General features: G+C 42.4%; 1 protein-coding gene across 2 annotated transcripts; it reads right to left on the bottom strand.

Annotated features, from left to right (window-relative positions):
• Nucleotides 1-4,952: 4,952 nt before the first annotated feature.
• On the bottom strand, nt 4,953-10,084 carry LOC110520465 (B- and T-lymphocyte attenuator). 2 transcript variants are annotated; one of them, XR_002472987.2, is made up of 6 exons: nt 9,523-10,084; nt 8,462-9,271; nt 6,877-6,918; nt 6,635-6,766; nt 6,492-6,529; nt 4,953-5,811 (listed from the first exon to the last, which is right to left on the bottom strand). XR_002472987.2 is itself a non-coding variant. In XM_021597801.2 (6 exons), the coding sequence occupies exons 1-6, from the start codon at nt 9,599-9,601 to the stop codon at nt 5,503-5,505; spliced, it is 915 nt and encodes a 304-aa protein (XP_021453476.2). In that variant the 5' UTR covers nt 9,602-10,080; the 3' UTR covers nt 4,955-5,502. The 2 variants fall into 2 exon arrangements, 1 of the variants encoding a protein (XP_021453476.2); XM_021597801.2 differs by having other exon boundaries at nt 4,955-5,811; nt 8,957-9,271; nt 9,523-10,080.
• Nucleotides 10,085-13,567: the final 3,483 nt, after the last annotated feature.

The following is a 13,567-nucleotide window of genomic DNA, read 5'->3' as shown; positions in this document are numbered from 1 at the left end:
TTGGACCAATCCCACAGTCATACCCCCTCTTACACATCTTGTCCACCCTGTCATAAGGTTTCTGGGACTGTAGTGCGATGAAGTCACATGATTTCTGTATGACCTCAATCTGGATGCAGTCTGTCATTTCTCTCTCACCACCCATCTACCACCCCTCCATCTATCCATCCATCTACCACCCCTCCATCCATCCATCTATCTATCCATCTACCACCCCTCCATCCATCCATCTATCCATCCATCTACCACCCCTCCATCCATCTATCCATCTACCACCCCTCCATCCATCTATCCATCTACCACCCCTCCTTCCATCCATCCATCCATCCATCCATCATCTATCCACCCATCTACCACCCCTCCATCCATCTACCACCCCTCCATCCATCCATCTATCCATTCATCTACCACCCCTCCATCCATCCATCTATCATCCATCTACCACCCCTCCATCCATCCATCCATCCATCCATTAATCCTCCCACCCACCCACCCACCCATCCACCCACCCACCCACCCACCCACAATCCCACCCACCCACCCACCCACCCATCCATCCATCCATCCACCCACCCATCCATCCATCCATCCATCCATCCACATCCTCCCTCCCTCCCTTCTTTCCTCAGATGGCGTGTTCTCGCCACCCCTCTGGCGGCTGAACGAGGGCTTTGTCCTCTAAAGAAAACATACATTGCCACTAGTGTGTCCAGGGCTGCATCTAAGGCCAACGAGCAGATATGAGAGTGGGGACTGATTGTGTGTGTGTGTGTATGTGTGTTTGTGTGTGTTTGTTACAAGGACAAAGGGCAATGTGTGTGGGCTGTGACTGACAGACATCCATAGTAGGAAGAGAAATTCCATTCAACCAAATCTGAAGGGAGATGGAGTTCATTAACCCTTGTATTCATAGCATTTTCAATAAACCTAAAATGGCCTCAAAGTTGTAATGTATGTCCTCATGTCTCAGCTTGTCTTAATGTCCTGTACTAGCTTTTGCTCTATTGCCTTAGAAATGATGATGGTGGAGCATGATGCTGTAATAACAACAAACGACCACATGGGGGCGGGCAGTAGCTGAAAGTAACACAGCATCAAGGTACAGTCAGTGGTTTGCTCTCAAAAAACACCTAGGTTACTTATTTATGGCTGAAAATGACTATCTTATAGACTAATACAAATCCATTACACTGATAAGAATGGGACCTCTTCTGAGATTGTTAGGCTAATGGATGTGTCAGCAATTATGACAATAATGTAATGGCATAATTAGGCTGAAGAGTTTGTATATTTTGTGTCTCAATAAGTTTTATAAGTCAAATCAGAAAACAAGACAACTTGCATTGGTTCGACACTGCCAGGATAATTTCAATAGTGCATCATCTCTGAGCATAGAGTTTCTCTCTGAATAAACATAATCTCTCTGAGCATAGTTTCTCTCTGAATAAACACAATCTCTCTGAGCATAGAGTTTCTCTCTGAATAAACATAATCTCTCTGAGCATAGTTTCTCTCTGAATAAACATTATCTCTCTGAGCATAATTTCCCTCTGAATAAACATTATCTCTCTGAGCATAATTTCTCTCTGAATAAACACAATCTCTCTGAGCATAGAGTTTCTCTCTGAATAAACAGAATCTCTCTGAGCATAGAGTTTATCTCTGAATAAACATAATCTCTCTGAGCATAGAGTTTCCCTCTGAATAAACAATCTATTTGAGCATAGAGTTTCTGTCTGAATAAACAATCTATTTGAGCATAGAGTTTTCTCTGAATAAATGTCATCTCTCTGAGCATAGAGTTTATCTCTGAATAAACATTATCTCTCTGAGCATAATTTCTCTCTGAATAAACATTATCTCTCTGAGCATAATTTCCCTCTGAATAAACATTATCTCTCTGAGCATAATTTCTCTCTGAATAAACATAATCTCTCTGAGCATAGAGTATCTCTCTGAATAAACATAATCTCTCTGAGCATAGAGTATCTCTCTGAATAAACATAATCTCTCTGAGCATAGAGTTTCCCTCTGAATAAACAATCTATTTCAGCATAGAGTTTCTGTCTGAATAAACAATCTATTTGAGCATAGAGTTTTCTCTGAATAAATGTCATCTCTAAGAGCATAGAGTTTCTCGCTGTCTTGGTGTGGTGGGCTGCTCCTAGCACTTCCTGTGCACTGTGTTTTTAAACCACAAGCACACAGCCTTGTGCAGGACAGGGTCTGTATCTGGTGCACAAAGAAAACCCCAGTACTTTACAGTAACCACTCACTCACTCAGGATTTTACCAGAACACATACAGAAGCAGTGTAGGGACCAAAGGCATTACCAGTGAGACAAGACCAAAGCTTCATTCTGCACTCTCAAAAACCAGCCATTCCTTCTTCATATGGTAATACTCTATGACTCTGTCACAATTTACAACACAATGAGGGACATCACTAGTCTCTGGTGAATGTATTGTAATTGAGTTGAGCTGCATAGTGATCATGTAACCTTAATTTTAAATTGTTTCAAACTACTGTAACATGTTTCCAACCCAACAATAACTGAGACTAAAATGTGTCACTGTATGTTCTGCTTGATAACAATCACACCACACCAACATAACATCACAGTTACGCAAAGTATTACCGTCATCATCATATAGCCATAGAGAAACAGTCATCTTCATATAGCCATAGAGAAACAGTCATCTTCATATAGCCATAGAGAAACAGTCATCTTCACATAGCCATAGAGAAACAGTCATCTTCATATAGCCATAGAGAAATGTGTTTGCACGCCAGCACACGCTTGCTAACGTATTAACCTGTAGCCAGCACACGCTTGCTAACGTATAAACCTGTAGCCAGCACACGCTTGCTAACGTATTAACCTGTAGCCAGCACACGCTTGCTAACGTATTAACCTGTAGCCAGCACACGCTTGCTAACGTATTAACCTGTAGCCAGCACACGCTTGCTAATGTATTAACCTGTAGCCAGCACACGCTTGCTAATGTATTAACCTGTAGCCAGCACACGCTTGCTAACGTATTAACCTGTAGCCAGCACACGCTTGCTAACGTATTAACCTGTAGCCAGCACACGCTTGCTAACGTATTAACCTGTAGCCAGCACACGCTTGCTAACGTATTAACCTATAGCCAGCACACGCGTGCAAACACATTAACCTGTAGCCAGCACACGCTTGCTAACGTATTAACCTGTAGCCAGCACACTCATGCAAACATATTAACCTGTAGCCAGCACACGCATGCTAACGTATTAACCTGTAGCCAGCACACGCTTGCTAACGTATTAACCTGTAGCCAGCACACGCATGCTAACGTATTAACCTGTAGCCAGCACACGCTTGCTAACGTATTAACCTGTAGCCAGCACATGCTTGCTAACGTATTAACCTGTAGCCAGCACACGCTTGCTAACGTATTAACCTGTAGCCAGCACACGCATGCAAACACATTAACCTGTAGCCAGCACACGCATGCAAACACATTAACCTGAAGCCAGCACACGCATGCTAACATATTAACCTGTAGCCAGCACACGCGTGCAAACACATTAACCTGTAGCCAGCAAATGCTTGCTAACGTATTAACCTGTAGCCAGCACACGCGTGCTAACATATTAACCTGTAGCCAGCACACACATGCTAACGTATTAACCTGTAGCCAGCACACGCTTGCTAATATATTAACCTGTAGCCAGCACACGCTTTCTAACGTATTAACCTGTAGCCAGCACACGCTTGCTAACGTATTAACCTGTAGCCAGCACACGCTTGCTAACGTATTAACCTGTAGCCAGCACACGCATGCAAACACATTAACCTCTAGCCAGCACACACATGCAAACACATTAACCTGTAGCCAGCACACGCATGCAAACACATTAACCTGTAGCCAGCACACACATGCAAACACATTAACCTGTAGCCAGCACACGCATGCAAACACATTAACCTGTAGCCAGCACACGCATGCAAACACATTAACCTGTAGCCAGCACACGCATGCTAACATATTAACCTGTAGCCAGCACACGCATGCAAACACATTAACCTGTAGCCAGCACACGCTTGCTAACACATTAACTTGTTCATGTACTTATATATCACTTACTGAGTGAGTCACAAGCAGACACACACACACACACACACACAAACACCCACACACACACCTAAACACACACAGAGTCATAAAATGTTAGGTATGAATCATTTCCCACTTTTATATTCTCACTTATAATCACCAAAATAGCTCATGGATTTTATCATTAAAATACACTCTAAAAGACCAGAAGTATGTGGACACATGCTCAACGAACATCTCATTCCGAAATCATAATATGGAGTTGGTCAACTTTTTTTTGCCATAACAGCCTCCACTCTTCTGGGAAGGCTTTCCACTAGATGTTGGGACATTGCTGCAGCAATTTTGCTGGCCTGGACTATTAAAATCAGCCCCAAAAACAAATTCATCCATCGGACTGCCAGATGGTGATGCGTGATTCATCACTCTAGAGAACACATTTCCACTGCTCCAGAGTCCAATGGCGGCGAGCTTTACATCACTTCAGCCAGGCATTGCGCATGGTGATCTTAGGCTTGTGTGCAGCTGCTAGGCCATGGAAACCCACTTCATGAATCTCTTGACGAACAGCTGACATTGCTTGGAGAGGCAGTTTGGTACTCGGAAGTGAGTGTTGCAACCGAGGAGAGACGATTTTTAAGAGCTGCTCTTCAGCACTCGGCGGTCCCGTTCTGTGCGTTTTTTTTGCTCCTAGACGTTTCACTTAACAATAACAGCACTTACAGTTGACCGGGGCAGCTCTAGCAGGACAGAAATTTGACAAACTAACTTGTTGGATAGGTGGCATTCTATGACAATGCCATGTTGAAAGTCACTGAGCTCTTCAGTAAGGCCATTCTACTGACAGTGTTTGTTTATGGAGATTGAATGGCTGTGTGCTCAATTGTATACACCTGTTAGCAATGATTGTGGCTGAAATAGCCAAATCCACTCATTTGAATGGGTGTCCACATACTTTTGAATATATAATGTATTTCTTGATAGTAATTAACAAATTATGGTTTTCCCATCATTATGTGTGAAATATCTTGAAGTGAGAGTTACCGACACCTTTGCTCCTCTAACTCTGAGGTGTGATGTGAAGGATGTTCACTCAGAAGCACATGCTCTCTAGTTCTAACACCTCTCAGTCACCCTCCACCTTTACATCTTCTTCTCTGAAACACTGCTGCACTGCGGTTAACACATTGCTCACCGTTGCAATTGCACCAGGAAGTGTGTGTCATTGAGTGCGTGACAATTATATAAAGTGCCCCCAAAAAATATAATATGAAAACAGATGAGTCAAATTTTCATAAACAAAAATGTTCAGCTTTCCTCTTCCTCTGTGTGAAAACAACCATCAAAGAACATAACTTACAGCACTGTACTGTTAGGGTCTGGCTGAGGTCTCTCTCAGAGCTCAGTAGACCCGGATGGCTGCGTACTCAGAGAATGTATCCTGCGGGTTCGGAATATGGGGTGATCTCAGGGACCCCCTGGTGGTCTCGTGGTTCAGGGAAGCATACACAAGGTGGCTTGACACTTGACCTCCTGCTCTGTTGTTGGAGAATGGTAGAGCTCCATTTTTCCCATTGATGCGGTTACAGTAGAGACCGTTGTCATAGAGATTGGCAGGCTGTACGGGGTTTGGGGTGGATGGTGATGATGGAAAGGTTTCCTCGGGGTTGAAGGAGAGGTCTGGACATGGTGCTGTCAGTGTGGACATCTCCTGTGTCATAAACACAGGAAGAGACATTTAGACCAGGGATGGGCATCTGGCGGCCCCCCTTTTTAAGACCCGTGGATCAATCCCTCCTCCCCAAAATATCATTCATATTATTGTTATTATTATTTTTGGAGAAAGAAAATTCAGTCGGGGTCTCAACTTACTGTTGATAGTTAGAATAGTAGAATACACAAGGTACAATCAAATCAAAATGTGTATAATTACAGGAAATGAGCTGTAAAATTGCTAGACTTTTTTTTTTAGCTATAAAACTTGCATCAAAAGTTGTTATAAAATTGCAAAATCTCCTCTCCGCACCATGGTAAAATGTGCAGAATTTCAGCAAACTTGCTTTAAAACGGCTCAATTTTCTCTAAGCCCCATGGTAAAATGTGCAGAATTGCACTTAGGTCCCTCAAAAGGCTAGTGTGTGGATGTGTATGGACGTGGGTAGGAAGACCTGCAAGTGACTGTGGCTTGTGAGTTCACACCCACCCCCATCAAAGTTGCCCATCTCTGATTTAGACAGAGGCATTTAGACATGGCATAGCAATGCTATCCTTCAATATGTTTAGCCTTCACATGCAAGCAGGTGTACTTAGGGCCAGTATTGTCATGTTAACAGATGACATGTTGGTTAATTATGAGATGCTGTAAGAAATACAGTTATTTGATTGCTTTACCTGCTTCTTTGTTCTATTTCCGGTTGACCTGCTTGGTCCTGAAAAAGATATCCATTGTAGAAATGTAACATTTGAATTTGTTCTTTATTTCAACCTTGTAAAAAAACATGCATTTTCAGTATTAAATCAATAGCGTTACTCACCTTTATATGCATGTAGACAGAAGAAAGAAAATGCTGTCACAATGACCACCAGGACTGCTATTCCCACACAGATGTAAACATAAGGCATGAAGCTTGGATCATTCCTATCACGCTTTGCATCCGTTGAGTCATCTGTTAGAGTAGTAAGAGAGGTCTTAACGCCAGACACAGTTGTCACATAGGCCTACTAGTTAATGTAATGTGACTGAATGCCTGGTCAAATGAATAAAACATTGTCTTACTTGTGTTGTGGTCTGCTGTGCTTGTAATCTCCAGGTTGCTATCTATAGAAAGAAGTTTGTATGAGCGGCAATTCGACAAATGTTCGACAAATCGACAAATGTATTTTTGGGGGGGGGAACAAAAAACTAAAAAGGGGCACTGCCAGTGGTCGATGGGCCTGTATATTATTATGTTATCATCATTTGCCTGACCAGTGGGCTGAGCTGAGGTCACACAAAAATGCACATTCAAAGTCAAATGCACATCAGCAAAGAGACCAGCTCAGACTCTGTCATCCGTCAGCCTAGATCATGGATCGAAAAAAACGGAAAAACGGTGCCGGAAAAGTTAGAGATGGAATAAAAGCTTGAGGCCAACACTGCTAAATGTGTGAAATGAACCAACTTATTTTCAAAAATTTCTGGTTCTGCTGGACCGAATGCTGTGCCTGTGTCTGTGCCTGTGCCTGTGTCTGTGTCTGTGTCTGTGCCTGTGTCTGTGTCTGTGTCTGTGTCTGTGTCTGTGTCTGTGCCTGTGTCTGTGTCTGTGTCTGTGTCTGTGTCTGTGTCTGTGCCTGTGCCTGTGTCTGTGTCTGTGTCTGTGTCTGTGTCTGTGTCTGTGCCTGTGTCTGTGTCTGTGTCTGTGTCTGTGCCTGTGTCTGTGTCTGTGTCTGTGCCTGTGTCTGTGTCTGTGTCTGTGCCTGTGTCTGTGCTGAGAAATGATGTTAGGCTTAGCACCAACAGATCAGCTGCTGCTGTAAAAGACAGTGCAGTCGAGGTTGGGACAAAACAGAGAAAGACACACACTGACACAGACTTTGTCAACTGCTACCAGTATATGGTATGAAATAGTAGGCTAAATAACACCTAGGCCTAATTAGGGAAGGGGGATTCAGGGTAACAGATATGACAGGTATTAACTTGTTATACCCTAAAAAGTCATTAGATTGTCTTGTATGACATAAGACATTACATACAGTGCTACTGCTTTTTATTAAGTCTTCATGTATTACAATGAAACACTGAATTAATGCACACTAATTGATAATCCTATGTTAAAGGTCAATTCAAGGACTGTCTGTGTGTATATATATATATATATATGTATACATACACTACTGTTCAAAAGTTTGGACTCACTTTTGGGGTTTTTGAAAGAAAAGCAAAAAAAATTGTCCATTAAAATAACATCAAATTGATCAGAAATTCAGTGTAGACATTGCTAATGCTGTAAATGACAATTTTAGCTAGAAACGGCTGATTTTTTATGGAATATCTACATAGGCGTACAGAGGCCCATTATCAGCAACCATCACTCCTGTGTTCCAATGGCAAGTTCTGTTAGCTAAATACTTTCTAAATGTTTTGAGTAACCAATGTAATTTCTCAGGAAAAAGATGGGCATGCCATGGTAGACATTCCTGCAGTACCTGGTAAAGGACACACAACACAGGATGTTTAATATATGTGTGAATGTGTGAATAACTAGCTTACTAACATTTACAAATATGGGAGTAATGAGTCATAAATGGTGAGCAAACACTTTGTAAATGCCTTATAAATGCCTTAATAATGGTTTATTATGGACCATTAAATAAATGGTTACCCTAGGGGACTGCTGGGCCCAGCACAGGCAGTGTGGTCCCCTGGTCTTCTGGTCCCAGTTATGCTAGGCTTAGCAGCACAGACAGCTACTGTTCCAGACAGCTCAGCAGTCAAGTGCAGTGGAGGTAGGAATAGAGAGAGACACACACTGACACAGATGTACTGTCAGTTTTACCATTTTGGCTCTATATTATATATGTAAGGTAACTATGGGGGGAGGCTAGGCTTAGCAGAGGCAGTTCAGAGGTGAGTGCAGTGGAGTTAGGAAGACAACAGGGCAACACAGATGTATTGCCAGTTCCTTAATAGATTGGCTCTAAATGTAATAGCGCATGATGGTGCACGAGCGGCAATGTGTGGCTAAAATGCCAGGGCTTAATTTCCTAGGCCGCCCCCGGACGTTTGTCAGACAACAACGGCTTCCAGAACAACTTAGTATCTATCGATCCATTCTAAAACATTAGATTGAAAGATTAAATTAGCTTTGGTTGGTTACCTGAGACAGAGACTTTGATAGCATGGCTAACAGTTGTTGACCCATTTTCAGCAACTCCACATCTGTACAAACCATCGTCATTGATAGATATCTTTTTAAAATCCAAAATCAAAATATCTTTTTGCCTCCATCCAAATGTGACTTGCTCTGTCTCATGTATCTGTTCGCAGTTTAATAGATCCACAAATTTACACCAGGTGGCGTGCAGCTTTTCTCCACAGTGTCTCACAGGGCAGTTGATTGTTAGGGCTTTCTGAGGGACAGCATTCCAAATGGTGTTTCTTTTCACTCGCACCTCACATGTAGGGCCTTGGTCTGAAAAAAGATAGTGGAATCAGCTGAAATGAATGACTGATGGTTCATACTGCTCATGCTGTAGATCACACTGGATCACATTGATCATAGAACATCAATTAAAACATGATGACCTCTCATACTTCATTCAAAAGTCCGTTGAGAAGTTTTTGATACTGTCCATCACCCCTCTTGAACTGTATTTTTTGTTGATCATAATGTAGCACAGAAATTGTTTGTTTTGCATGGTATGACACAAATTGGCATCTTACCTTGAGCGTTGCCATGGACACAGAGCAGAAACAGGAGGCATAGGACCAGCGGGATGTGGTCAGAACGCGGACGGTACATCAGAGCAAAGAAGCAATGTCTTATGAGCTCTCAAAACAGGTAACGTCCGTGTCACTCAGTTAGAACAAACCCTCTGTGTATACGCACATGAAGTGACACTGATGATATGTACTGTCGATCGCTCTCTTTCTCTCACTCTCTCCTTCTCTCTCTCTCCTGCGTATCTTAGTGGTTTTCACTTCCTGCCCTACTACATCAGCATACCTGACGTAGCCAACTTTTCTGTTGCTACTGATGTTGGGTTGTGTTTCGTATCATAGGGCTACACCCATGTGTCTGTCTTTTTATTCCATGTCTCTTCAGGGGTACCGTTGGAGGACTTTGCATAAATGTTGCTCATTCAATTGATTTAGCAGCCCTTTCCTGCAGTCAAATTAATTAGTGGCCTCATGGGTGGAATGCTATTAATATTTTTCATAATTTCATATTTTTTTTGCTTAAACAATCCAGTGAATCTACATCAAACAGTTTTGTTACAATTCAGTCTTCTGTGATGTACAGTACCATTCAAGGGTTTTTCTTTATTTTTACTATTTTCCACATTGTAGAATAATAGTGAAGACATCAAAGTTATGAAATAAAACATTTGGAATCATGTAGTAACCAAAAAAGTGTTAAACAAATCAAAACATATTTTAGATGTTATATTCTTCAAAGTAGCAATCTGCTGAAAAACAAACTATTGTCCCACTAAGAGAAAACCAGATGGGATGATGTATCGCTGCAGAATGCTGTAGTAGCCATGCTGGTTAAGTGTGCCTTGAATTCTAAATAAATCACAGACAGTGTCACCAGCAAAGCACCCCCACACCATCACAACTCCTCCTCCATGCTTCACAGTGGGAACCACACATGCAGAGATCATCCGTTCACCTACTTCGCATCTCACAAAGACACGGCGGTTGGGACCATTTGGACTCAGACCAAAGGACAGATTTCCACCAGTCTAATGTCCATTGCTCGTGTTTCTTGGCCCAAGTAAGTCTCTTGTTCTTATTGGTATTCTTTTGTAGTGGTTTCTTTGCAGCAATTCGACTCTGAAGGCCTGATTCACACAGTCTCCTCTGAACAGTTGATGTTGAGATGTGTCTGTTTCTTGAACTCTGTGAAGCATTTATTTGGGCTGAAATGTCTTAGGCTGGCAACTCTGAAGAAAATGATCCTCTGCAGCAGAGGTAACTCTGGGTCTTCCGTTCCTGTGGCGGTCCTCATGAGAGCCAGTTTCATCATAGCGCTTGATGGTTTTTGCGACTGCACTTGAAGAAACTTTAAAAGTTCTTGAAATTCTCAGAATTGACTGACCTTCATGTCTTAAAGTAATGATGGACTGTCATTTCTCTTTGCTTATTTGAGCTGTTCTTGCCATAATATGGACTTGGTATTTTACCAAATAGGGATATCTTTTGTACACGGCAGGGTAGCCCAGTTGTTGGAGCGTTGGACTAGTAACTGAAAGGTTGCAAGTTCAAATCCCCGAGCTGACAAGGTACAAATCTGTCCTTCTGCGCCTGAACAGGCAGTTAACCCACTGTTCCTAGGCTGCCATTGAAAATAAGAATTTGTTCTTAACTGACTTGCCTAGTTAAATAAAGGTAAATAAAAAAAGCCTTCTTCACTCACGCCTCCAAACACACCCTAGTAAAACTGTTTATCCCTACTGATCCTTGACTTCGGCGATGTCATTTACAAAATAGCCTTTAACACTCTACTCAGCAAACTGGATGCAGTCTATCACAGCGCCATCCATTTTGTCTCCGAAGCCCCATATACCAGCCACAACTGCGACCTGTATGCTCTAATTGGCTGGCCCTCGCTACATATTCGTCGTCGCCAGACCCACTGGCTCCAGGTCATCTATAAGTCAATGCTAGGTAAAGCTCCGCCTTATCTCAGCTCACTGGTCATGATATCAACACCCACCCACGCGCTCCAGCAGGTATATCTCACTGGTCACCCCCAAAGCCAACACCCCCTTTTCTTTCCAGTTCTCTGCTACCAATGACTGGAACGAATTGCAAAAATCGCTGAAGCTGGAGACTTACATTTCCCTCACTAACTTTAAACATCAGCTATCTGAGCAGCTAACCGATCGCTGCATCTGTACATAGCCCATCTGTAAATAGCCCATCCAATCCACCTACCTCATCCCCATATTGTTTTGATTTAATTTTCTGCTCTTTTGCACACCAGTATTTCTACTTGCACATCATCATCTGCACATCTATCACTCCAGTGTTATTTGCTAAATTGTAATTACTTCGCTACTATGGCCTATTTATTGCCTCACCTCCTCACGCCATTTGCACACACTGTATATAGTCTTTCTATTGTGTTATTGACTGTACACTTGTTTATTCCATGTATAACTGTGTTGTTGTTTGTGTCGAACTGCTATGCTTTATCTTGACCAGGTCACAGTTGTAAATGAGAACTTGTTCTCAACTAGCTTACCTGGTTAAATAAAGGTGAAATAGAAGGTTTAACTGTTCCATTACATATATGAAATGGAACAGGTGTCTTCTTTTTCTCAGCCCATAACCATGTGTGTGAGATGTATACTGTTGTTTAAAAGTAGATTAGTTTAAGACTACCAAGAAACACTCTGTGTGACCCTGATTTAGCCCACTGCATTAAAAGGTTAAATTAGCTACCGGTACCCATCTTTTTACCCACCTGTGTCTAAAAATGGTGGCGGGGTCACATTATAAGCCGATTTATACAGGTCTGGAGGCTCCGTATGGAGGGTGTGGTGCTATCGTGGAGCCTCCAGAGGTCTGCGGAGGCCAAATCAAGCTCTGTACAGCAATGCCGTGTGCCTCACAAATTTTTCAGCATTGTAGAGGGCTCCATATAAATCTGTATAGCTCCTCATTAACATGATTGGTTGGCGGTAGGTGGGGGTGGTACGTCCTGTATAAACACGAACACCCTTCCTTGACAACTTCCTTCACAACAACTCTGCTCTGCACCGCGAAGTGCAAGACGAATGAATGCCCTGACTTCTGCAGAGGCTGCATCACAGTAAATGCTGTATGGCCAATGCAGATGCCAGATTGACCATGCTGCTAGCTTTAATTTAGCAACTACACCACCCCAGTGGTAAGAAACATCCACCTTTGTCACTATCAGAGCTCATCAGTGGCTACTGTTTTCCCCCAGACCTTTATAGTAAGTTACAAGAGTGGCATTTTTTGGTAAATAAATGAGTGAAGCACTGTTCTGTTCTTGAGTAACGTATTGATTTATTTAAGTAACAGATGTATTCAACAGCTACAGTTGAAATAAATGTCTCATTGAACTTTATGCCTCAAAATATATTATTTAAAAGACAGTCAAATAGTTGTTACACAGCTGTTACAATTGAATGAAAATGATATCACATCATCATAGAGGCTCACACATACTGCCTCTTTGTTTTACGTCAGCTTCCTGTATTCTCAGCTCACTCAGTTCCACTTCTGATTCCTGAGATGGTTTCTGCAAGCAAAATGAGGCAGTCACAAAGCCACAGACGTACTGCAGATGACACAGCATACCGAAGGTGTGTGTCTGGATGTGTGTGTATTACTGTAATTCACCTTGCATCCTACATACGCCATGGTAAGGAGGATGGGAATTGTGAAGATGCCTGCAATCTTCAGGAAATGAGAGATGTTCATCCCCAAATTACCAGACTGCTTTTTCCCTGCACATGGGACTGAAAGAATGTGATATGATATGTTATACGATATAACACAATATTATATGTTTCTAAATACAATTAACCCACCACAAAATGCCAGGTTTGTTTTGATGTGCTTCTCTGCCCTGGAGGGGTGTATGACAGCACAGATCAGGTGGTCTTCAGAGCCACTATCAGGCAGGACCAACCGTCTTTCCACAGAGTAGGAGCCGTCTTGGTTCTGTATGGTCTTTATAGTGCCGGCTGGGGTTAAAGTAGAGTTCCATGTGTTCCTCCACGAGATG

Source organism: Oncorhynchus mykiss, chromosome 3 (assembly GCF_013265735.2).
Source record: "Oncorhynchus mykiss isolate Arlee chromosome 3, USDA_OmykA_1.1, whole genome shotgun sequence".
In the NCBI taxonomy this organism is placed as follows: Eukaryota; Metazoa; Chordata; class Actinopteri; order Salmoniformes; family Salmonidae; genus Oncorhynchus; species Oncorhynchus mykiss.
Note: the sequence above shows the minus strand (reverse complement) of the source record. Positions and strands in the feature narration are given on the sequence as shown.